The sequence below is a fragment of the Hyperolius riggenbachi genome, chromosome 10 (assembly GCF_040937935.1).
Source record: "Hyperolius riggenbachi isolate aHypRig1 chromosome 10, aHypRig1.pri, whole genome shotgun sequence".
In the NCBI taxonomy this organism is placed as follows: domain Eukaryota; kingdom Metazoa; phylum Chordata; class Amphibia; order Anura; family Hyperoliidae; genus Hyperolius; species Hyperolius riggenbachi.
In genome coordinates this window covers 262,229,966-262,254,510 of record NC_090655.1, presented here as the reverse complement: position 1 = coordinate 262,254,510, position 24,545 = coordinate 262,229,966, and the positions used below count along the sequence as shown (strand labels likewise).

The 24,545-nt window shown below is 45.4% G+C and overlaps 1 protein-coding gene across 1 annotated transcript in view; it reads right to left on the bottom strand.

Moving 5' to 3' along the window:
* The window catches only part of LOC137535384 (zinc finger protein 585A-like), an 84,963-nt gene that overhangs the window by 33,012 nt on the left and 27,406 nt on the right, over window positions 1–24,545 (bottom strand). The window contains exons 3-4 of the mRNA XM_068257214.1: window positions 21,397–22,379; window positions 1,563–1,576 (exon numbers count right to left, since the gene is read on the bottom strand). Of these exons, the coding sequence (XP_068113315.1) occupies window positions 1,563–1,576; window positions 21,397–22,379 (997 nt within the window). The remainder of the gene's footprint in view (window positions 1–1,562; window positions 1,577–21,396; window positions 22,380–24,545) is intronic.

Genomic DNA, 24,545 nt, shown 5'->3' with positions numbered 1-24,545 from the left:
TTCTGGCGTGCGTAGGCACGCGTCCACCAGCCAGGCGGAACGCAAAGAAACCGCCGCATGCCCAGCTGACATGGCGGTGGAGTCCGCGTCGGACGCGGCAGGCTGTACGCATAGGCCTACTACTAACATAGTGGCTGAGCGCGGGGAAACCGCTGCATGCTCGGATGGCGGTGCGGCTGGCCCTGCGCTCGAACCGGCAGATACATTGCAAAACATGTCTGGTGTGGCTGGGACTGATAGTCCACACAGGTTCAGAAGGACGCGCACTGAGAGGCAGAGCTTATATGACAGTCAGAAGAGAGTCAGATGACCAAGCCGGTCAGCTGACAGTTTTGCCAGTTCTCATTGGTCCGGCACTTAGGGGAGACGCTGGAGAGCGCTTGAGTATATATACTGGGTGCTGGTCATATCTCTGGTGTCTGGCGTTGAGATCACTACGTGGTAGCACTCAGACCTTGTCAGTATCTGTGTTAATATCTAGACCAGTTTCCAAGGTGTTGATGGCCAAGGAACTCACACCTTAGTCTAGGAATTCTGTTATTATCTGTATTGTATTCTAGATCAGTTTCCAAGGTGTTGATGACCAAGGAACTCACACCTTAGCTTAGGTATTGTTGATTATTTGTTAAGACCTTCTGCTTCCCTGACCATTCTTCTGATCTCTGATTTTGTACTTCTGTCATTCTGATACTCTGTTTCCGAACCCTGCTTGCTCTTAGACTCTGCATCTGTGTACCTTATCTGTCTGTGTGTTAACGACCTGGCCTGCCTGACCTCGAGAACTATCTTCACTGTTAGAGATAGTTCACGGAGCTATCAGTGACACTCCCTCATTGGTTTCACTCACGTTCTGTCCTTCCCACTCTCAGCCTGACTCCTCCCTAGAGAGAGTGCAGGCTAACAGAAGGAACTTGTATTTATGCAGTACTCCCTACTGCTTTTGTACTTGCTCCTGAGGTACAGTCCTCAAAGTATTACTGTTGCACCAAACACTCTCATACTCAGGTGTCCAGATGTTAGAGATATATCTGATTATCGGTGATACTGCAGATCATCAATAATCGGGTATATATCTGCATTCTCGGTGATACTGCAGATCACCGGTAATCAGACCCTCTCTGTGTTACACCGATCGTTACAGAACGCCAGACCCAACCCAAATGGACGCACTATATAGCCACACTGAAGTCCTGACCACCGCGGTAAACCAACTTTCCGCGGCAGTGTTAAATCAACAGAACCACATATGTCAGATATTTGGGGCTATTCAGGAACTTCAATCGGCTATGAACTCAGTGCGATCTCCTCTAGTTACGGACATCCGTATGCCTGTACCTGAAAAATTTTCCGGTCACAGATCTGACTTCTGAAATTTCAGGAGTAGAGTGTTATCATACTTTGAGTTAAGACCTAATGCTTCAGGAACTATGGCCCAAAGGGTTATATTTATTAAGACTTTGTTATCAGGGGATTCTCAGACCTGGGCGTACAGTCTGCCCGACGGAGACTTAGCCCTAACTTCTGTAGAGGAATTTTTTAAGGCCATGGCTATAATTTACGACGACCCAGACCTTGCCTCGACTTCTGAGTGGAAGCTCAAGCAGTTACGTCAAGGCAAAAGTCCGGTCGGAGTGTATGCTGCTGAATTCAGGAGGTGGTCAATTTCAGCCAGGTGGGACACCTATGCCCTTTTAGACTGTTTCTTATCAGGGTTATCAGATGAGGTCTCTGATCTTGTTAAGTCAGCCTGAACCTAAAACTGTCGATGAGGCCATTTCTTCGGCCATTAGGATTGATAGCAGGTTACGCTATCAGAGGCAGACCCGGGGTAGAAATCAGATAAAAATGGTGTCCTACACTGCGCCTCCTGTGACTCCACCTCCTCCCAATTCACCTCCATCTGAACCAATGCAGATTGGTCGGTCAGAATTGGAGCGGAAACGCTATTTCCTAGATAATAGACGTTTGCTTCTTCCTTGCACTATTTCGTGGGAAGATAAATCTGAAGTCACTGAGGCCTTCGTTGATTTGGGCGCAGCAGCTAATTTCATGGATTACGAATTTGCTAAGAGATCAGGTATTCCGCTCACCCTGGTAAAACCACCCATCCAGGTTTCAGCAGTGGATGACTCCCCCCTGCAACGTAACCATCCTCTGTCTCAGACACCAGAGGTGGAAGTCACTATAGGGGTGCTGCATAGAGAGAAATTGCAGTTTTTTGTATTACATATGACAACCTCCACAGTCATCCTTGGCATGCCATGGTTACACCTTCACTCCCCTCAGATTAATTGGGCCACTGGTCAGCTAACGAGCTGGTCAGCCCATTGTTTTCATCACTGTTTAGTGAAGGTGACCTTGGGTCAGACCAGGGTTTATGTGGAGGGAGTACCAGAACAATATTCTGAGTTCTCGGATGTGTTTTGTCCCAAAGCCGCTGATAAGTTACCTCTACATCGCCCTTTCGATTGTCCTATTGATCTCTGATCTGGTTGTATGCCCCCTAGAGGTCATCTCTACAATTTGTCTGAGCCAGAGAAAGTGGCCATGCAGGAGTACATCCGTGAAAATTTAGCTAAGGGGTTCATTCGCCCTTACCGGTCGCCTGCTGGAGCAGGCTTCTTTTTTGTTAAGAAAAAAGACGGAGGCCTTCGGCCGTGCATTGATTACCGGGGTCTGAATAAGATTACAGTAAAAAATCGATATCCTTTGATAGACGATTTATTCACGCAGGTCACTAACGCTAAGATTTTCTCGAAGTTGGATTTACGGGGTGCATACAACCTGGTGCGAATTAGAAAAGGCGATGAATGGAAGACGGCCTTTAACACACCCGATGGGCATTACGAGTACCTGGTGATGCCCTTCGGGTTGTGTAATGCCCCGGCCGTTTTTCAAGAACTAATTAATTAGGTATTCAGGGAGGTGTTGGGTAAATTTGTTCTAATATATCTAGATGATATACTTATTTTCTCAAACAACCTTTCCGAGCACAGGGCTCACGTCAAGTTTGTGCTGAACAAACTAAGACTGAACATGCTTTACGCCAAATTGGAGAAATGCATTTTTGAGGAAACTTCTGTCGCCTTTTTGGGGTACATAATTTCCACCTCAGGTCTTTCTATGGACCCTGCTAAGGTCTCTGCCGTTGTTGAATGGCCCCAGCCAGTAGGCCTTAAATCCCTTCAGAGATTTTTAGGATTTGCTAATTACTATAGAAGGTTCATAAAGGGGTATTCCACAGTCATAGCACCCCTTACCAGTCTCACAAAAAAAGGGGCAGATACTAACCACTGGTCCCCTGAGGCTCTGGATGCTTTCTCCACTTTGAAAAAGTTGTTTTGCTCGGCACCCATTCTGAGGCACGTAGACACCTCTTATCCCTTCATTGTTGAGGTAGACGCCTCAGAGGTTGGAGTAGGGGCTGTGCTGTCTCAGCGCTCTGGGTTGCAGGGAAGATTGCACCCGTGCGCCTATTTCTCTCGTAGGTTTTCACCAGCAGAGAAAAACTACGATATAGGCAACAGGGAACTTCTAGCCATTAAATTGGCCTTTGAAGAATGGCGTCATTGGCTAGAAGGAGCAGAACATACTATTACGGTTTACACGGATCATAAAAATTTGGAATACATTGAGGGGGCTAAGAGATTGAGCCCCCGTCAGGCTCGATGGTCGTTGTTTTTCTTGAGATTTAGGTTTATAATTACGTACACTCCTGGTAGTAAAAACGTTAAGGCAGATGCCCTGTCCAGATGTTTTGAGCCAGAGACAGCACAGCCCTCAGACCCAGAGACCATTGTACCACAAAAAGTAGTGCTGGGAGCCACGGAGACTTGGAAAGACTGGACAGAGTTTAAGTCCCTTCCAGCAAGATGTCCCTGAGGGAAAGCCTGAAGGGGTCATGTTTGTGCCACTGCCTTTTCGCCTCCAAGTATTGCAGATGTTCCACTCGCACAAGAATGCTGGACATCCTGGGGCCTCCAGAACACAGGACCTAGTTGCTAGGTGTGCTTGGTGGCCTTCATTGGCAACAGACTGCAAGGAGTATGTAAGAGAATGTGCTGTATGTGCAAAAAGTAAACCCTCCCGTCTGGCACCTGTGGGAATGTTGCAGCCTTTGCCCACCCCGAGTGAACCGTGGACCCACTTGTCCATGGATTTTGTGGGGGAACTTCCGAGGTCTGAGGGCATGTCGGTCACTTGGGTGATAGTCGACCGTTTCAGCAAAATGGCCCATTTTTTGCCCTTGAAAGGACTCCCCTCGGCCCAGGAACTGGCCGATCTTTTCATCATCCACGTTTTCCGACTACATGGTATTTCGGAAAACATAGTGTCAGATCGGGGAGTCCAATTTATTTCCAGATTTTGGAGGGCATTTTGTCATCAAATGGGCATGGAACTGTCATTTTCGTCGGGCTACCACCCACAGACCAATGGTCAGACTGAGCGAGTAAATCAGTCATTGGAACAATTTTTAAGATGTTATGTTGCGGATGCGCAAAATGATTGGGTTAAGTTCTTGCCATTCCCAGAATTTGCGCACAATAATTTGAGAAGCTCTTCCTCTGGATTTTCGCCATTTCAGGTGGTAACTGGAAAGTTGCCCAAGTTCTCCCCATTGCCAGTAGCTTCCACTCCGTTTCCAGCTCTGGAGGCTTGGCAAAAATCATTTAAGGACAATTGGGAGATTTTAAAGAATAATTTGGAAAGAGCTTTTCAAAGTCAGAAAGGTCAAGCTGACAAAAGACGTTCTTTAGAGTGGAAGTTCCGACCAGGAGATTTGGTCTGGGTGTCCACACGTCATCTGACCCTGAAACAACCCTCGGCCAAGTTGGGTCTCAGGTTTGTGGGTCCTTTTCCAGTAACCAGGAAGATCAACAATGTTACTTATGTCATTGATCTTCCTGCCAGCATGCGTGGGGTTAGATCATTCCATGTGTCCCTGCTTAAACCAGCAGTCCATGTAGGTGCCACTCCTCCTCCTCCTGTGATGGTAGATGACCAGCCTGAGTACGAAGTAGAGAAGATTTTAGACTCACGTATAGTACAGAACTCAGTGCAGTATCTAGTTCACTGGAAAGGGTATGGCATTGAGGAAAGAACATGGGTACCTGAATGTCGCATGCATGCGGACAAATTGAGAGGCGAATTCCATGCTTTGTATCCCGAGAAACCCGGTAGGAGCTGTCCGGAGTCCACTACTCAGGGGGGGGGGGTACTGTGAGAAAACGCGGAAGAGCCGCCGCAAGTACTCAGAGGGAGGCGGCTGATTCCGCGGCTAACATGGCTTCTGGCGTGCGTAGGCATGCGTCCACCAGCCAGGCGGAACGTGAAGAAACCGCCGCATGCCCAGCTGACATGGCGGTGGAGTCCGTGTCCGACGCGGCAGGCTGTACGCATAGGCCTACTACTAACATAGTGGCTGAGCGCGGGGAAACCGCCGCATGCTCGGATGGCGGTGCGGCTGGCCCCGCACTCGAACCGGCAGATACATTGCAAAACATGTCTGGTGTGGCTGGGACTGATAGTCCACACAGGTTCAGAAGGACGCGCGCTGAGAGGCAGAGCTTATATGACAGTCAGAAGAGAGTCAGCTGACCAAGCCGGTCAGCTGACAGTTTTAAAATCACAAACACTGGTCCACATGACAGCCCAGGGGCCCCAGGTCTCTCTTACTCACTGGGGCCCCCAAACCACCATGCGACACCTAGAGGGAAGTGCGGGCAAGCCCTGGACCTCTCACCTCCAGGGAACTCACCCCACCACCTCTAAACTGAATGCCAACTGCAACAAACACAATTGCTAACTTCCAGTCAGAGCAATATCCTGCCTCTATCTGGCCAGCAGACGCTTGTCAGCCAATCAGGTGCACTGTCATACACCCTTTGCCTGCTGTACCATACCTAGCAGGAATTACATAGATTAGCATTCAGGTGGGAGGCTTCGGTTGGACGCAATCGTGAATTGCGTCGTTTAACAGGGACGCCCCGTGTAGGCACATCTCCCACACGGTCCCCTCCCTAACCACTCACCTGTCAACCACATCGTAGAAGCTGCAAAAAATAACATTTAAAATCACAAACACTGGTCCACATGACAGCCCAGGGGCCCCAGGTCTCTCTCACTCACTGGGGCCCCCAAACCACCATGCGACACCTAGAGGGAAGTGCGGGCAAGCCCTGGACCTCTCACCTCCAGGGAACTCACCCCACCACCTCTAAACTGAATGCCAACTGCAACAAACACAATTGCTAACTTCCAGTCAGAGCAATATCCTGCCTCTATCTGGCCAGCAGACGCTTGTCAGCCAATCAGGTGCACTGTCATACACCCTTTGCCTGCTGTACCATACCTAGCAGGAATTACATAGATTAGCATTCAGGTGGGAGGCTTCGGTTGGACGCAATCGTGAATTGCGTCGTTTAACATGGATGCCCCGTGTAGGCACATCTCCCACACGGTCCCCTCCCTAACCACTCACCTGTCAACCACATCGTAGAAGCTGCAAAAAATAAAATTTAAAATCACAAACACTGGTCCACATGACAGCCCAGGGGCCCCAGGTCTCTCTCACTCACTGGGGCCCCCAAACCACCATGCGACACCTAGAGGGAAGTGCGGGCAAGCCCTGGACCTCTCACCTCCAGGGAACTCACCCCACCACCTCTAAACTGAATGCCAACTGCAACAAACACAATTGCTAACTTCCAGTCAGAGCAATATCCTGCCTCTATCTGGCCAGCAGACGCTTATCAGCCAATCAGGTGCACTGTCATACACCCTTTGGGAGATGTGCCTACACGGGGCGTCCCTGTTAAACGACGCAATTCACGATTGCGTCCAATTCACGATTGCGTCCAACCGTCCAACCGAAGCCTCCCACCTGAATGCTAATCTATGTAATTCCTGCTAGGTATGGTACAGCAGGCAAAGGGTGTATGACAGTGCACCTGATTGGCTGACAAGCGTCTGCTGGCCAGATAGAGGCAGGATATTGCTCTGACTGGAAGTTAGCAATTGTGTTTGTTGCAGTTGGCATTCAGTTTAGAGGTGGTGGGGTGAGTTCCCTGGAGGTGAGAGGTCCAGGGCTTGCCCGCACTTCCCTCTAGGTGTCGCATGGTGGTTTGGGGGCCCCAGTGAGTGAGAGAGACCTGGGGCCCCTGGGCTGTCATGTGGACCAGTGTTTGTGATTTTAAATGTTATTTTTTGCAGCTTCTACGATGTGGTTGACAGGTGAGTGGTTAGGAAGGGGACCGTGTGGGAGATGTGCCTACACGGGGCGTCCCTGTTAAACGACGCAATTCACGATTGCGTCCAACCGAAGCCTCCCACCTGAATGCTAATCTATGTAATTCCTGCTAGGTATGGTACAGCAGGCAAAGGGTGTATGACAGTGCACCTGATTGGCTGACAAGCGTCTGCTGGCCAGATAGAGGCAGGATATTGCTCTGACTGGAAGTTAGCAATTGTGTTTGTTGCAGCTGACAGTTTTGCCAGTTCTCATTGGTCCGGCACTTAGGGGAGGCGCTGGAGAGCGCTTGAGTATATATACTGGGTGCTGGTCATTTCTCTGGTGTCTGGCGTTGCGATCATTACGTGGTAGCACTCAGACCTTGTCAGTATCTGTGTTAATATCTAGACCAGTTTCCAAGGTGTTGATGGCCAAGGAACTCACACCTTAGTCTAGGAATGCTGTTATTATCTGTATTGTATTCTAGATCAGTTTCCAAGGTGTTGATGACCAAGGAACTCACACCTTAGCTTAGGTATTGTTGATTATTTGTTATGACCTTCTGCAACCCTGACCATTCTTCTGATCTCTGATTTTGTACTTCTGTCATTCTGATACTCTGTTGCCGAACCCTGCTTGCTCTTAGACTGTGCATCTGTCTCCTGATTCTGTACCTTATCTGTCTGTGTGTTAACGACCTGGCCTGCCCGACCTCGAGAACTATCTTCCCTGTTAGAGATAGTTCACGGAGCTATCAGTGACACTCCCTCATTGGTGTCACTCACGTTCTGTCCTTCCCACTCTCAGCCTGACTCCTCCCTAGAGAGAGTGCAGGCTAACAGAAGGAACTTGTATCTGTGCAGTACTCCCTACTGCTTCTGTACTTGCTCCTGAGGTACAGTCCTCAAAGTATTACTGTTGCACCAAACACTCTCATACTCAGGTGTCCAGAGGTTAGAGATATATCTGATTATCGGTGATACTGCAGATCATCAATAATCGTGTATATATCTGCATTCTCGGTGATACTGCAGATCACCGGTAATCAGACCCTCTCTGTGTTACACTGATCGTTACAACAGGTTAGCCAGTACAGGTGCTGCAGGACAGGTTAGCCAGTGCAGGTGCCACAGTACAGGTTAGCCAGTATAGGTGCCGCAGTACAGTTTAGCCGGCACAGGTGCCGCAGTACAGGTTAGCCGGTATAGGTGCTGCAGCACAGGTTAGCCAGCATAAGTGCCGCAGTACAGGTTAGACAGTACAGGTGCTGCAGTACAGGTTAGCCAGTGCAGGTGCCGCAGTACAGGTTAGCCAGTGCAGGTGCCGCAGTACAGGTTAGCCAGTATAGGTGCTGCAGTACAGGTTAGCCAGTATAGGTGCTGCAGTACAGGTTAGCCAGCTATGGGCCCCGGTGCCAGTTTTACATGGGGCCCCTCAAGCACTCTATACATAACAATTGATACGGCACACCAAAACCTGCCAAGGACAATCACAGTGTTAGAGGTGCAAGTAGGGGATGGGGAACAGCTTGTTAATCAAAGTGATGCTCGGATACCCCTAATTCCGGATTTGAGTGGTTTCAATCACGGCTCCACCCACTTCCGGATCGGCAGTGATCGTGAATTCGGATAGAATCTGAGTTCCGAATTTGAATGCGGCGAGCCGGAGTCTGAATTCCGCATTACATCCATAATCACGAGTTGGAATCTGTCATTATGTTAGCAGTTGATAGCAAATCCCTCGTATGTGCTCGGAACACAATTTTTTTTCTTCAAAAAGACCTTTTAATTTTTGAGAAAATCAATTTTAAAATGATAGTGCGGTGTGTGTGTTTCCCTGGCCGCCAACTTTAGCGGTTAATAGAAAAGCCCCCTTCCATGCTAGAAATGGCGACTTTGCAGGGTATGTGTGGGAGGACAGTGGGTACAAGAGGAAAAACATTTTCAAAAAGGCCTTATAGTTTTTGAGAAAATCGATTTATAAAATTAAGGGGGAAAATAGTAAAGTCACTGCACTAAAACTACAGATAATGTATTAACATGTATATAAATGTTTTTTTTTTTTTTATGAATGTTCAGTGTGTGAAATCAAAAAAATGATATGGGGTCCTCCCTCCCAAGCCTCTTTAACCCTTTGTCCCCCATACAGGCTGGGATAGCCAGAATGCGGAGTCCCGGCCGTGTGGGGCTTCGCACCCTGAGCTATACCAGCCCGAATGGTCCATGGTATAGGTAGGGGCTCTGGGTGGGAGGGGCAGAAAAGCCCCCCCCCCAAAAAAAAACCCTTCTCCAATCCATGGACAAGGGGCTCTTCCTCAAGTCCGGTGCCTCAGGAGGAGGTGTGGGTGACAACGGTCGGGGGTGGGGGGTGATTAATGGTGGCATCTGGGAGTCCCCTTTAAGAAGGGGTACCCTAGATGTCCGCCCCCTCCCAGGAGAAATGAGTATGCAATACAGAATACCCCTTACCCATTTTCACAAAAGTTTAAATGTAATAAAAATACAGCAACGAAAAAAGTCCTTTATTATTCTAAATAAACCAGAAATACTTACCTGTACGTTTAAAAAATGTTCCCACACCAATATCCTCGGAGAAGTCCCACGCCAATATCCTCTAATGTTGCAAACTTCTTTCAGTTGACTGAAGATCTCTGTGCACCCGACGCCACACACCGCCGCTCCCCGTGCAGCTCTAGCAATACTCTATACAGCTAGAGTAAAAGCATCTTTACATTTTGGCTCCAAGGCTCCCCATTGGTCTGTTGGGGACCAATGGGGATCAGGAGGATTGCAACAAAAAGAATATCACAACAATAGAGAGGATATTTAAAAAAAAAAAAAAAAAAACGGCTCTGGGGAGAGGGGAAGACTTGACCAACCATCCCCCCGGAGCCGCCCCCCATGCCATGGGCCATGCGGGCTGGTATAGCTCAGGGTGTGAAGCCCCACACGACTGGGGCTCCGAATTCTGGCTATCCCAGCCTGCATGGGGGAAAAGGGGTTAAAGATGCTCGTGAGGGGGGACCCCCAAGTCATTTTTTTATTTTACGCACTGAACATATAAAAAAATAAAAAAAATCATTTATATGCATGTGTTAATATGACATGATGAGATAGACATGGATATGTACAGTGCCTAGCACACAAATAACTATGCTGTGTTCCTTTTTTTCTTTTTCTGCCGGAAAGTGTTAAATATCAGGTATGTAAGTGGCTGACTCAGTCCTGACTCAGACAGGAAGTGACTACAGAGTGACCCTCACTGATAAGAAATTCCAACTTTTAAACTCTTTCCTTGCAGAAAATGGCTTCAGAGAGCAAGAAAGAGATAAAAATGGGAATTTCTCATCAGTGAGGGTCACACTGTAGTCACTTCCTGTCTGAGTCAGGACTGAGTCAGCCACTTACATACATGATATTTAACTCTTTCAGGCAGAGAAAGAAAAAAAGGAACACAGCATAGTCATTTATGTGCTAGGCACTGTACATATCCATGTCTATCTCATCATGTCACATGTCACTTTGGGTATCCTTTAAGAAAGCGTACATGTATGCTGCCATGCGGAAAAAACTTACTCCGTATAGGGATGCTTAAAAATAGCTGAATTACTAAAATTGACTGAAAAAGGAGAACATGAAAATGTAAAAAAAAAGTTAACTTGCCATCAGGGACCTTCTTTTTGTAACAATTAGCTCACAGCCAGCGTTTTTAAACTCTCTGGCTGCCATGTTTCATTGCACAGTTTGCAGCTGATGATCTCCTTGCCAGCCATCAGTAAGGTAATCCATCTTTCATTTCTGGTTGTTTTTTCCATTGCTCTGTGCACATATACCTCTATATGAGATCATTTCAATACTCCTGACCTTGGTTGATACCCGATATACCTCTTCAGATACTCTGAGCCCTGGTAGATTATTTCCTTTGTATTGAGAATGTCTGGACTTTTCTGGTGACATAACGAAGCTAGTTATAATCTAAGATGGTCTGTTTTAGCTTGTGTTCTGTCGACATGCCTGGCTACTTTGTTCCTGCTATAATAGTTCTATGGCTGTATCACTTAAAGCGGACCCAAACCAAACATCTTTTTAATTCAAAATATTTAGTTGCACCACTCTGACACATACAAAGATAAATAAACACTCCTTCAAGCCTATGAGCATTTCAGTGCATGCTTTTCACCCTTCTCTTTTCATATCTAGGGTTATACAGGTGGCAAGCCATTACTTCTGAGCTTAGTAGGTTTTAGATCATGGGTGTGTTTGTCATCAGCTACCCTCCCACACAGGGGCGTCGTCTATGTGAAATCTCACACAAGCTGAGATTACCTCCCCTGTGACATCATCAGTAGTATACTGTGTTTTGTTTTTTATCTCCTCCACCAGTCTGCCGGATTCTGTCCGGCAATATGAAAGGAAGAGAGGGGTTCCTCCAATAAATGTAAAATATTTTCTATTTGTCATCATGCAGCTGAAAAAAGGCTGCTATTTATTATTATAAGTTAGAAAATTGATTTTATTTCTGAAATCTTGTATTTTTCATTTGGGTCCACTTTAAGATGGTCTGTCTTAATTTATGCTTATTCAATATGCCCGACAAACTAGTCCTTATAATGTTTGTAAGTCCCGTTTATTTATTTAGATATTGCGCTCTATGCAGATACTCGGTATGTTTGCATATATGACCTGATATAGTTAGCCACTTATGTCCCTAGCTCTGTCTCCAGCTATTTCCATGTGCATTTTTAGTGATAGTACTGGACTAACTGTTTCACTTTGGTAGCGTTGCTGTGCCTTGCATACTATTTTGCACATGCCTTGTGTCCATTTATTAGTACACGCAAAAATTGTATCTATTGGTAGGGCTTTTCTCTGGAATTAATTGACAATTCTTCCCTGTGGCCATTGTGAGATACGTGTCCTCTCAGCAATTGGTATTTGTTGTAATATTTAGCATCTTATTCCAATAACAATCTTGTATAGCCATCAATTCAGCCTTCTGGCCTTACTGGCCACTGTAATTCTTTTTCGCTATTACCAAGAGATGCCGGGTTGTGTCTGGTGGGAACAGATGCACATACATTCTTCTAGACTGTGACCTCAATTCACTAAGCTTTATCAAACACTTTATCAAACGTTTGAAAATTTACCTCATGGGTAAAATCTAATTTTGAATTCAAGAAAGTGTTATAGATTTATTGAACGTGTTATTGATTAAAAATCTGATAAATATATAACACTTTAGTGAATTAAAAATTAGATTTTACCCGTGAGGTAAATTATCAAACATTTGATAAAGTGTTTGATAAAGCTTAGTGAATTGAGGCCATAGATGTTGTACTCTAAAGGTCAGTGTGTTGCCTTTATATGGATTCCTTATTCTTCCTACATCTGATTTTTTTCCCATATTCTGCCTGCTGCCTCTCTATATCTTATCTTGTATGTGGAACGCTTCCCCTTCTATTCACCATAGATTTTATTCCTAACATTTACTTGGAGTGGGTATATCTGTTCTTTTCATCTTGTTCCGCTTACAACTTCTTCTAGTTGACTTACCTGGCTTTTCACTCTGGTGATTCTCCGTGTTCATTTTCTTGTTGTATAAATTGATCGATTTTAACCACTTAAGCCTAACTGGACGAATATATTTGTCCAGTGTAGTTGTGGAGACTGCACCACCAGTTTGTAAATGAGGCATATGTGGTATCATTTTAACCGTGAAGAGTTGTAGAATACATTTTGGTGTGCCTTAAAGCTTGGGTGCACGTCACATAAAAAATGGGTAGTGACAAACTCAATACAACATAAAAAAGTAATGTTCAAAACTATGATCAAACTTGGTAAAGTCTTAGCAAAACTACAAGAGACATGTGTGGTAACATTTTAACCCTGATAAGTTGTAGAATGGAGTTTAGAGAGTTTTAGGGTTGAGGCCCATGTCTTGTGTATTCTTTTTAGTCACAAACTGAATCAAATGTATTTACATTTTCGCATATTCTGTACCGAAATACAAGACTTGTAACATGAAAACAAGTGACAGAATATAACAAAAAAAACATGTATTGTTACCTTAGGAACCTGGCTTTTTAAATATGTATGCCATGAGGGTATATTACTATTATTTCTAAAAAATAAGGTCTCATAAACATTGAAAGTGTACAATAAGAAAGCAGAAAAGGAAAAACAAAAAAAATACACCTTTATTTCCAAATACAATATTGTGACCATACATTGTACTAGGAACATAATCTAAATGTTGTAATAATTAGGATGGATGAGCAAATAAAATGTGTGGGTTTAACCCTCCTGGCGGTTTGCAAAAAAATCGCCAGGGGGCAGCAAATCTTTTTTTTAAAATTTTTTTTTTTTTTTTCATGTAGCGAGACAAAGTCTCGCTACATGATAGCCGCTGCTCAGCGGCATCCCCCCAGCCCCTCCGATCGCCGCCGGCGATCGGAGATCCGGAGATCCCGTTCAAAGAACGGGATCTCCTGGAGGGCTTCCCCCGTCGCCATGGCGACGGGCGGGATGACGTCACCGACGTCATCGACGTCGTGACGTCAGAGGGGACTCCGATCTGCCCCATAGCGCTGCCTGGCACTGATTGGCCAGGCAGCGCACGGGGTCTGGGGGGGGGGGGCGGCCGCGGCGAGAGGAATTGCGGCGGATCGGCGGGTAGCGGCGGCGATCGGGCACTGCACGCAGCTAGCAAAGTGCTAGCTGCGTGCAGCAAAAAAAAAATTATGCAAATCGGCCCAGCGGGGCCTGAGCGGTGCCTTCCGGCGGCATAGCCCGAACTCAGTTCGGGCTTACCGCCAGGAAGGTTAACCTATACTTAGTACTGTTTATTGTAAAGCAATATTGGATGTAAATAGTGTTGTAAAGCTATATTGGATGTAAATAATGTTGCTATTTTTGCAGATGATACAAAATTGTGCAGAATCGTCAACTCTCAGGAAGATAGTGTCAATATTGCAACAGGATCTGGATAGGATGGCTATATGGGCACATACATGGCAGATGAAATTCAATGTTGAAAAATGTAAAGTTATGCATTTTGGTCGAACCAATGATCTAGCACCATACAAAATAAATAGGATACAGTTAGGGACATCAAACTTGGAGAAGGACTTAGGAGTACTCATCGACAACAAGTTAAATAATCGTACTCAATGCCAAGCCGCTGCAGCTAAAGCTAACAAAATTATGGATGCATTAAAAGGGAAATAAAAACTCGAGATGCTTGGATAATATTGCCCCTGTTTAACTCTCTAGTAAGGCCACATCTGGAATATGGAATTCAGTTCTGGGCACCACATTACAAAAAAGATATTGCAGTTTTAGAGCAGGTGCAGAGACGAGCAACAAAATTGATACGTGGGATGGAAGGTCTCACTTACCAGGAAAGGTTAGATAAACTGGGTTTATTTAGTCTAGAGAAAAGACGCCTTAGAGGGGATCTAATTAACATGTATAAATACATCAGAGGGCAATATAATAGCTTGGCGGATGAGCTTTTTGTCCCTAGGCCTTCTCAAAGAACTAGAGGACATGATCTGCGCATGGAGGAAAACCGTTTTAGCCATTTATTTAGGAAAGGGTTCTTTACAGTAAGAGTGATTAAGATGTGGAATGCATTGCCACAGGAAGTGGCAAATTTTATACCTGCATTTAAAGGGGGCTTAGATGCTTTCCTTGTGTTGAAAGACATCCATGGCTACAATTACTAGGTAATGCCTAATGATGTTGATCCAGGGATTTTATCGGATTGCCATCTGGAGTCGGGAAGGAATTTTTTCCCTTTTGGGGCTAATTGGACCATGTCTTGTCACACACTAAAAGCCTAATTTGTCCTGAAAAACAATATATAGAACATTTAGGTGTGATAAGTAGTAATAAGGTTATTGACGAATAAATGGGAGCCGCGCTGATATGTGAAAATTGCTTTCGTCCTGAAGTGGTTAATTTGTGTACATTTGTTTGATGATGGATCGGCACCACAAGAAGTATTAATAGCTCAAATACTTTATTCAGATCATTAAAAGACCAGCAAGGAGGAGGAAGCGGCGAAGTGGTCGCAGGTACAGGCGGTATACCCAAAGGAAAGCCACCACGCAATGTGATGAATCTCAGACCCAGGAAGAGGACTTAGAGGGTTCATCTTTGGTGGTAAATATTTCCTTGTATGTACTGTCTGATATAGAGGAGAGAGTCTTGAACTATGGCCTGTCTTTTAGTCCAACACATTTACCCAATTTTTTTGAATTGGAACAGGATTTATTCCGTTTTTTCCGTTCCATTAAGTTGAAACATTATTTTGGGAACTTGCCACCTAATACCTTTCAGGGTAACTCCGTAACAACAAGAGAAGATTGCTTTATGCTTAAAGGACTTACGAGGCCAAGTCCATCAAAAAAAATAAAAAAAAGTTAGCTACCTTGCTCAGCTTGTAAGGCACGGAGGACGCCGTCCGCGCCCTCCGTGCCGTTCCGCCTGGTCCCCGCCGCTGCACAGCCCCCCGAACGGTCCCCGACCGCGCGGCCCGGGTCGGGCTCCCCAGCCCTTACCAAGATGGCCGGCGGAGCTGGCCGCGGCTGCGCAGTCCGCATAGCCGCCAGTGCGGCTGCGCAGCTCTAAGGCCAACCCCCCGATCCACGCAACAGTAGCGTGGATCGGGGGGTTGGCCTTAGAGCTGCGCAGCCGCACTCGCGGCTATGCGGACTGCGCAGCCGCGGCCAGCTCCGCCGGCCATCTTGGTACAGGCTGGGGAGCCCGACCCGGGCCGCGCGGTCGGGGACCGTTCGGGGGGCTGTGCAGCGGCGGGGACCAGGCGGAACGGCACGGAGGGCGCGGACGGCGTCCTCCGTGCCTTACAAGCTGAGCAAGGTAGCTAACTTTTTTTTATTTTTTTTGATGGACTTGGCCTTGTAAGTCCTTTAAAGACTCTGGTCTGCGCAATAAGAGTAATTTTATGCCATCTGGTCATGCATTGATTGACACATATATTGCCAAGGTCACAGGGGACATTGAGAAATTAGAACAAGATTTTAAGAAGGGTCATTTTCGTGTTGCACATAATTTATCTAAGGTAGAAAATGAAGCTTTAAAATCTCTACAGAACAACACTGAGATTGTGGTCGTTTCTGCTGATAAAGGAGGTGCTGTTGTTGTTATTGATAAATATGAATATGAACAAGAGATTATGCGCCAGTTAGGCGATACAGCAGTGTATGTTGAATTGGATGGTGACCCTTTGCCTAGCATCCAGAGAGTGATTTTGAAAATCTTGCAGGATGCATTGGTGAGAAATGTAATTGATGAGGATCTATTTAGGTATTTATAGCAAGACAGTCCCACCACGCCACATATATATATATTACCAAAGATACACAAAACATTGATCCGCCCACCTGGGCGTCCAATTGTGGCGGGGGTGGGATCTGTCTTTGTTCCTCTTGCTCGCTTTCTTGACAGAATTTTACAACCAATAGTCCTGACATTGGACTCATATTTGAGAGATACTGAGATGTTCCTCACAAAATTAAAGGAATTACCCCCTGTGGGCGATGATGTGTACTTGGTCACTCTGGATGTCGAGAGCCTCTACACCTCCATCCCACATGATGGGGGTGTAGAGGCTGTCGACTGGTATATCATGATGCAGACAGATTATACCGTGGAACAGCGCAGATTTCTTGTACGATTGCTAAATGTAGTATTGAAATCTAACTACTTTGCATTTAAGGGAACTTTTTATGGACAGCGACAAGGCACCGCGATGGGCTCGAACGTGGCCCCCTCCTATGCAAATTTATATATGGGTATGTATCAAGGTACGTTCATATATCTTAATCCCATATTCCGCCCGCATTCGCTATGCTGGTGGAGATTTATAGATGACGTATTTTGCATGTGGAGGGGGCCACGTGAGAGCCTGACGGAATTTTTTATCGCAAGTGCATGAACAATGTCCTTACATTCGCCTGACTGCACATGTTGACCCCTGTAGTGTTCCTTTCTTGGATGTTTTAGTCACCAAGTTGGGAGATAGGTTAGTTACAGACTTATATACTAAACCTACAGATCGGAACTCTGTGTTACATTTCCAAAGTTTCCATCCCGTTAACACTAAGATGGGTATACCATCTGGACAGTATACACGGGTTGACAGGATAGTCAGTGAACCTGACACATCGCTCCAGCGTAAACGGGAATTGACCAATAGATTTCGGGCGCGTGGCTACCCCGCGGAATGTTTTGATACTAATAGGAGGGGGCGGAGACCTGTAAGAATCTCTACACCACGGTTACCTTTTGTGTCTACCTTTAACCTCCTGAGCGGTCTGGACGAGCTCAGCTCGTCCATCACCGCCGGAGGCTGCCGCTCAGGCCCTGCTGGGCCGATTTCCACCAAATAAAGTGCAGCACACGCAGCCGGCACTTTGCCAGCCGCGTGTGCTGCCTGATCGCCGCCGCTCTGCGGCGATTCGCCGCGAGCAGCGGCGAAAGAGGGCCCCCCTAGCCGCCTGAGCCCTGCGCAGCCGGAACAAAAAGTTCCGGCCAGCGCTAAGGGCTGGATCGGAGGCGGCTGACGTCAGGACGTCGGCTGACGTCGATGACGTCACTCCGCTCGTCGCTATGGCGACGATATAAGCAAAACAAGGAAGGCCGCTCATTGCGGCCTTCCTTGTTTATTCTGGGCGCCGGAGGCGATCGGAAGATCGCCTCCGATCGCCTCCGGAGCGCCCTCTAGTGGGCTTTCATGCAGCCAACTTTCAGTTGGCTGCATGAAATAGTTTTTTTTTTATTTAAAAAAAACCCTCCCGCAGCCACCCTGGCGATTTAATCAGAACGCCAGGGTGGTTAATACGTGCAGTGGGATGGTGAGTAGGAGTATTCGCCGCCACTGGCACATTTTACGCGACGGTTTGCCTAGGATTCCTGAGTTTAGACACCCACCTCTCATGTCCTACCGACGGGCTCCAACCATGCGTGATAAACTGCGTGTCAGGAGGGGCGATGAGTCAAAAGGGCTCCCCAAGAATAGGGGTATGTATCCCTGCTTGTCCTGTCACATGTGTGGTAGTGTAGTTAGGAGCACACAATTTCATCACCCCACAAGCGGGATCACATTTGAGATTAGGAATAGATATACTTGTGATTCAAGCTATGTGGTCTATTTATTAAAGTGCCCGTGTGGATTCATTTATGTGGGTATGACAACCCAGCGTTTAAAAGACCGCATAGCTTCACATAAAACTGCTATTAGGAATGCGATTAGAAACGCTTCATCAGAACAGTCAGTTGCTGAACAATTTTTTTAGATGTGGCCATAATGTATCACAGCTGCGCGTTATGGCCATAGATAGTGTACCCCAAAATTGGGGAGGTGGCAATCGTCAAAGGGAATTATTGCGCAGAGAAGCGGGTTGGATTAAAAGGCTTGATGCCAGAGGTCCCGCGGGACTTAATAGGGAGCAAGACCTAGGTTTTTGTTTGTAATGATGTAATATGTTTATGATCATTACTTGCCATAGTGCTTGAAAATATTATGTATGCCTCACTTGAACTCTGTTTATTATGATTAATGGTGTGTACTTTATTCATGTTTTTATCTTTTGTTTTATTTACAGATTGTGCATGGAGGAGTTTGGGAGTTGAGGATGTATTTGCAGCGGCAGACTGATCCCTTTAACTCGGCAGGGCACGTGAGTATGGATGGTGCGCTTTATTGTGTATGTTTACAGTTGCTAGGGGCGGCACTGTTTGTGCTACGTATCCCCTGTAGTGATGCGCACATCCAGCAGCCTATTACTAGCCGAGGCTGACTGTTTGTCCATAGGCTGGCGCTGAGGCGCAGATGATTGGCTGTGAACCAGTCATGTGACTTGTCACATGACTGGGAGAGCGAGATCGCCGCTTCCGTATACAGCGGTGTGTCTTAACATGATGCAGAGGTCCTCTTGCTGGCAATGGACTGCACAGTCGGCAGTTTCATGCCCGTTGCTGCAAACTGATTGGTAAGTGCAATTTTGAATATAGGTGCACTGACTGGCGCGCGTTACTGACTTAGTCTTCCATCAGGTCCGACTCCCCTCCTCCCTCGACTTATGCACATGTATCTGATACGCCCTGAGGGGCAGGGTTATGGGTATATAAGATGGATTGTAGGATGTATTTGTGTACTTGACATTATGGCAACTTGAGAAAGGCACCTTATGCCGAAACAGCGGACTGTCGTTGCTGGTCTTTTAATGATCTGAATAAAGTATTTGAGCTATTAATACTTCTTGTGGTGCCGATCCTTCGTTGGAGATTGGAATTGTGGCCCCGTGGTACAGGGGAGAGGATCAAGGCACACATTTGAAAATTTGAGCCTATAGGTGGGTGCTCCCAGGAACAGATTCACATACATTTGTTTTATGTACGGTTTCATCAAACAAAGCATATTGTGTCTACTATCTGTCAAAATGGAATAATGTTCTACATTCATGTTATGAAGAATTTTTATTGACAAATACAAAAGTTTTTACCTTTTGATAATCTTTTTGATACAATAAAGTGTGATTTAGAATTTTTTTGAATTCAAGAATTGCCTTGTGGTTTTATCACTCAAACAGATCCTCCTATACATAAAGTGAAAATAAGCTAAACAGATAATGAATTGTTTGTGTAGCAACAACAGTACACAGAACTTTCCTGGAGTCTCACATTCTTATATTCACTTTGAGGGGTAAAGTCTGACTCTGAATTGTGCACAGCAGCCATATCAGTGAGACATAATATCTGGATCATTCAGCTTTCAACATAAAAACAAAACATAATTTTTTCAGCCCTATCTTTCTATCAGAAGCTATCTTGTTCAGCCAGATAAAATTGATTTAGCTTTTATTTACTTTTCAGGTGAGCTGTGGCTGCATGTTACAGCAGATCCTGCCTCACTTGCATAGACAAAGCAGCTGGTTTATTAACCTTTACAATGAGAAATATAAAAGTTAACTCAGGCAAGTGCTAACTAAGCTTAGAACTAAACGTACACGGGGGAAAAGGGGATTTGGGATAAATGGGAACAAACCTCATATACAAAGGATCAAGTCACTAAAGGAGTACATGAAACCTGGCTGGCACAGTAAGTGTACACAGACCTTGCCTAAATACAAATGTTAAGTCAGCTATAGGTGGAACAACATGGACTTTTATGGATGAAAACTTTGCAAATACAAAAATATTAAAAATGGTGGCATGCCAGTGACAACAACACACATTAGAATAACAGCGCTGTTATGCAAACACTCTGCTCACTCATTCAGCCACACACACGCAATGCTGACCAGACTGACAGCAGGTGGGCTCACAGTGACACCACTGCTGCATTAACTTAGTACTATATGTACCCACGTTTATCTCATCGTGTCACCTCAGTTCAGGGACTTTAATGCTTTACAAACCAATGCACTGAGCAGCATGAGAGAGTCCTCAGGATTCTGTGTAAATATGCTGCCATATGCATCTAGCAAGATATAAAAACAACATTGGAAATGGCCATACACTTATACATTTCCACCCAATGTTCCAAAATCATTGTTTCAAATCAGAAGGAATCCATTCCTACCATACACTGCACATCAATCCCCAATAGATTCCAGCAGGGAGTGTATTGAAAATCGATCGAACTGCAGAGTTGCACTATTCGATGCAGTGCAAAGCTAAAGGCCTCAATCTGCCAATGCTCTTGCCCCGCCCCCGATTGTTTTACATTTTCCATGCTGTCCAATCGATTCTTTAAATTAATTTTTATTTAAAATGGATCACAATTTGATCGATCTGACATTTTGGGGAATGAATTCCCAGCAGATAAATCAAATCTGCAAGGAATCTAATGAGAAAATCCATGAGTGTATGGGCACCTTAACATTTATGGCCAAAACATTTCCCACACTCAGTGCAGTAATTCTCACCAGTGATAAGAGGGATAAGCGGAACTGAACAAGCCTGTTATTGGCTGCTGCACTTCACTCTCCATCCTCCCTACTTCCGGCTATGCTGGGGAGATGGAGAGCAGTATGCTGTGGCCAGTTCAGGTTCACTGAAGGGGAAACTATGTTTCCCTGACCCTTACTGACCACCAGTGTGAGATCTCTCATGTCTGAGACGATGGGATTTCTGTGCAAAACATTTCCCACACTTAGCACATAAATAGGGCTTCTCACCAGTGTGAGATCTCTCATGTCTGACAAGATGTGGTTTTTGCGCAAAACATTTCCCACACTCAGCACAAGAATAGGGCTTCTCACCAGTGTGAACTCTCTCATGTTGGACAAGCAGTGATTTATGCCCAAAACATTTCCCACACTTAGCACATAAATAGGGCTTCTCCCCAGTATGAGATCTCTCATGTATGACAAGATATGATTTCCATGCAAAACATTTCCCACACTCAGCACATGAAAAGGGCTTCTCCCCAGTGTGAGATCTCTCATGTCTGGCAAGATGTGATTTCCGTGCAAAACATTTCCCACACTCATCACATGAATATGGCATTTTACCAGTGTGAGATCTCTCATGTATGACAAGATATGATTTCCGTGCAAAACCATTCTTACACTCAGCACATGAAAAGGGCTTCTCACCGGTGTGAGTTTTCTTGTGCTTGACAAGCTGTGATTTCAGTATAAAACATTTCCCACACTCAGCACACGAATAGTGCTTCTCGCCAGTGTGATTTCTCTTATGTCTGTTAAGATGTAATTTATATGCAAAACATTTCCCACACTCAGCACATGAATAAGGCTTCTTACCAGTGTCAGTTCTCTCATGAATGGCAAGAACTGATTTCTGTGGAAAACATTTCCCACACTCAGCACATGAATAGGGCTTTTCACCAGTGTGAGATCTCTCATGAATGACAAGATGTGCTTTCCAAACAAAATATTTTCCACACATGGAACATGAATAAGACCCTCCAGCAGGGGGAGAGCTGTGTCGGGTGTGAGGCCTCTCAGGGTTAGACAGGTGAGGGGAGTCTGGGGGAATATTTGGGGTAACCAGGATATCTGCAGGAGACTCCTGTCCAGTGACATCATCATCCGCTGTACAGTCTGTGGATACAGAGAGACGAGTCTCTGAGAGGTTCCGGATGCCGGGACTCCACCCTGCAAATAGAGAAACATCATCACTTCCTGTTAGAGAATTCTGATGGGAGGAACAATTATCATTAGCGATGGTCAGTGAGCTGCTGATAATTCTAACCTGATGTTAAATGTATGCAGATTAGAAATAGAACAATTGCTGCAGCTGCATGACTTTGCATATAATTAGTATACAATTTGCACCAGCTCAGAATTAATGTAATAGTAGAAATAGTATGCACTCCAGTAGAGATGACGTTTTGATGTGCCTGGGGCAAAGGACTATAGCCCTCTGAAAACATTTTATTTATGCCAGAATCTTTGAAATAAAGTAAAAGAGCAAGAACTTGATGGTGCCGGATTCTATCTTCATATACAGCTCAGAATGAATGGCATGTAACTGACCATCACTAATTATCCACCTGACAGAGAACTGCAGAAGGTTGTGCTCATTACAGGCGGCCAATCACATGACTATACCTTTGGCTTGCAGGCTAATTTTATTTAGCTTGGAATTCAGACGGTTAAATGCATTTCCTGACAATTGTGATTAACTGGATACAATTTGCATTACATTTGCATACAAGTCAGAGTTATTTGCATCTCATGGACCCTCCCTACACAGAAAGCATTGCCCATACATGGAAACGCAGCAAGTTGTAGAGCTTGATGAGACAATGGAAGCAATGTGTTACTCCTGTGACAACAGACCTATATGTACTTATAGCAAGAGATCTGTGTTATGTTTGTAGAGCAATGTGGTGTCACTTACACATTCTTATTACCCCTGTATCCTCCTGTCGCTCATATGTCCCTTGTAATGAATGGTTATCTAGAGGCCTGCATCAGGTCGAGTACCTGGGGGTTACCTGAAATGCTGGTCCGGTCCGGGTACCCAAATTGATCCTAAACGGGTTGCGGGTAGATAAGCAAGCATAAGACCATTCTGTGTTTTTTGCTTTCCAAAATCTGTGATGAATGCTGGGACCACTATACTCACTGGCCTTTTCTCACTCAAGGCACAACTAAAATGTTAATACATGCTCTTATACAGTAATATCTCATCTGGACTACTGCAACATACTGTACTACTTTGTGGACTACCTCTCCAATCTGTACTAAACTCAGCTGCTCGTCTCATTCATCTCTCTTCTCGATCTTCCTCTGCTGCCCCCCTCTGTCAAGCTCTTCACCGGCGGCCAATTAACCAGAGGATCCAGTTTAAACTCCTAACCCTAACTAACCTACAAAGCTCTCCACAATCTCTCTCCCGGGTTTATATCCTCACTAATTTCCAGATACCGACCCAATCAAAATCTCAGATCTGCACATGATCTTCTGTTGTCCTCCTCTAGAATCACATTCACGCTTACAAGATTTTGCACGCGCTTCACCCCTCCTCTGGAATGCCCTCCCACTACACATCCCTCGCTCGCCAACCTTTGCTACCTTTAAACGCTCTCTAATAACTAATTTGTTCCGACAAGCATATGCGCTACCTTAGGCAACTTCCCTTTGTCCTAAGACCAAATTGCACTCCTACTAGGTATCCTAAAACACACTGTCTCTATATATTTGTGGTATACTACCCCTCCTCTTGTTTCCTCCCCATTCCCTTTAGATTGTAAGCTCGCAAGGGCAGGGCTCCCCCCCCCCCTTTTGTGTCTTGGAAATCATTATACATTTTATTTTTCATGTTACTTTTATCAATGTCATTACCAATGCTGTATTTTGTATTCTGTATAATTTTTGTATTTAGTCACTAATTATGTATCTGGTATATTGGTGTACACCATTGTCTGTATTATTATGTACCCCATGTTTGTTTATTACTTTGTACAGCGCCACGGAATATGTTGACGCTTTATAAATCAATAATAATAACTAGTTTGCTGTTGCTTAGCAGACTCCTTCCTGCTCTCAAGCTGAGATCTCCCATCCCCCCATAATAGTACATATAACTGGGAACATGCCAGTGTGAGGCTGAAGATGTGTTTTTCATGGATGGCCAGAAATCACTGGGCCATGCTCTGTTAGAAGGGAAGGTGTAGGAGCAAAGCTCTGTCTGTTAGTGGCTGGGGATATTTGACTAGATAAGAGCTAGAGAATGTTCTGGCAAGTTCTCTAAGCTGGAGGGGGGAGGCACAGAAATACATGGCAGACAGAAAAGTACAGTCCACATGGGACTAG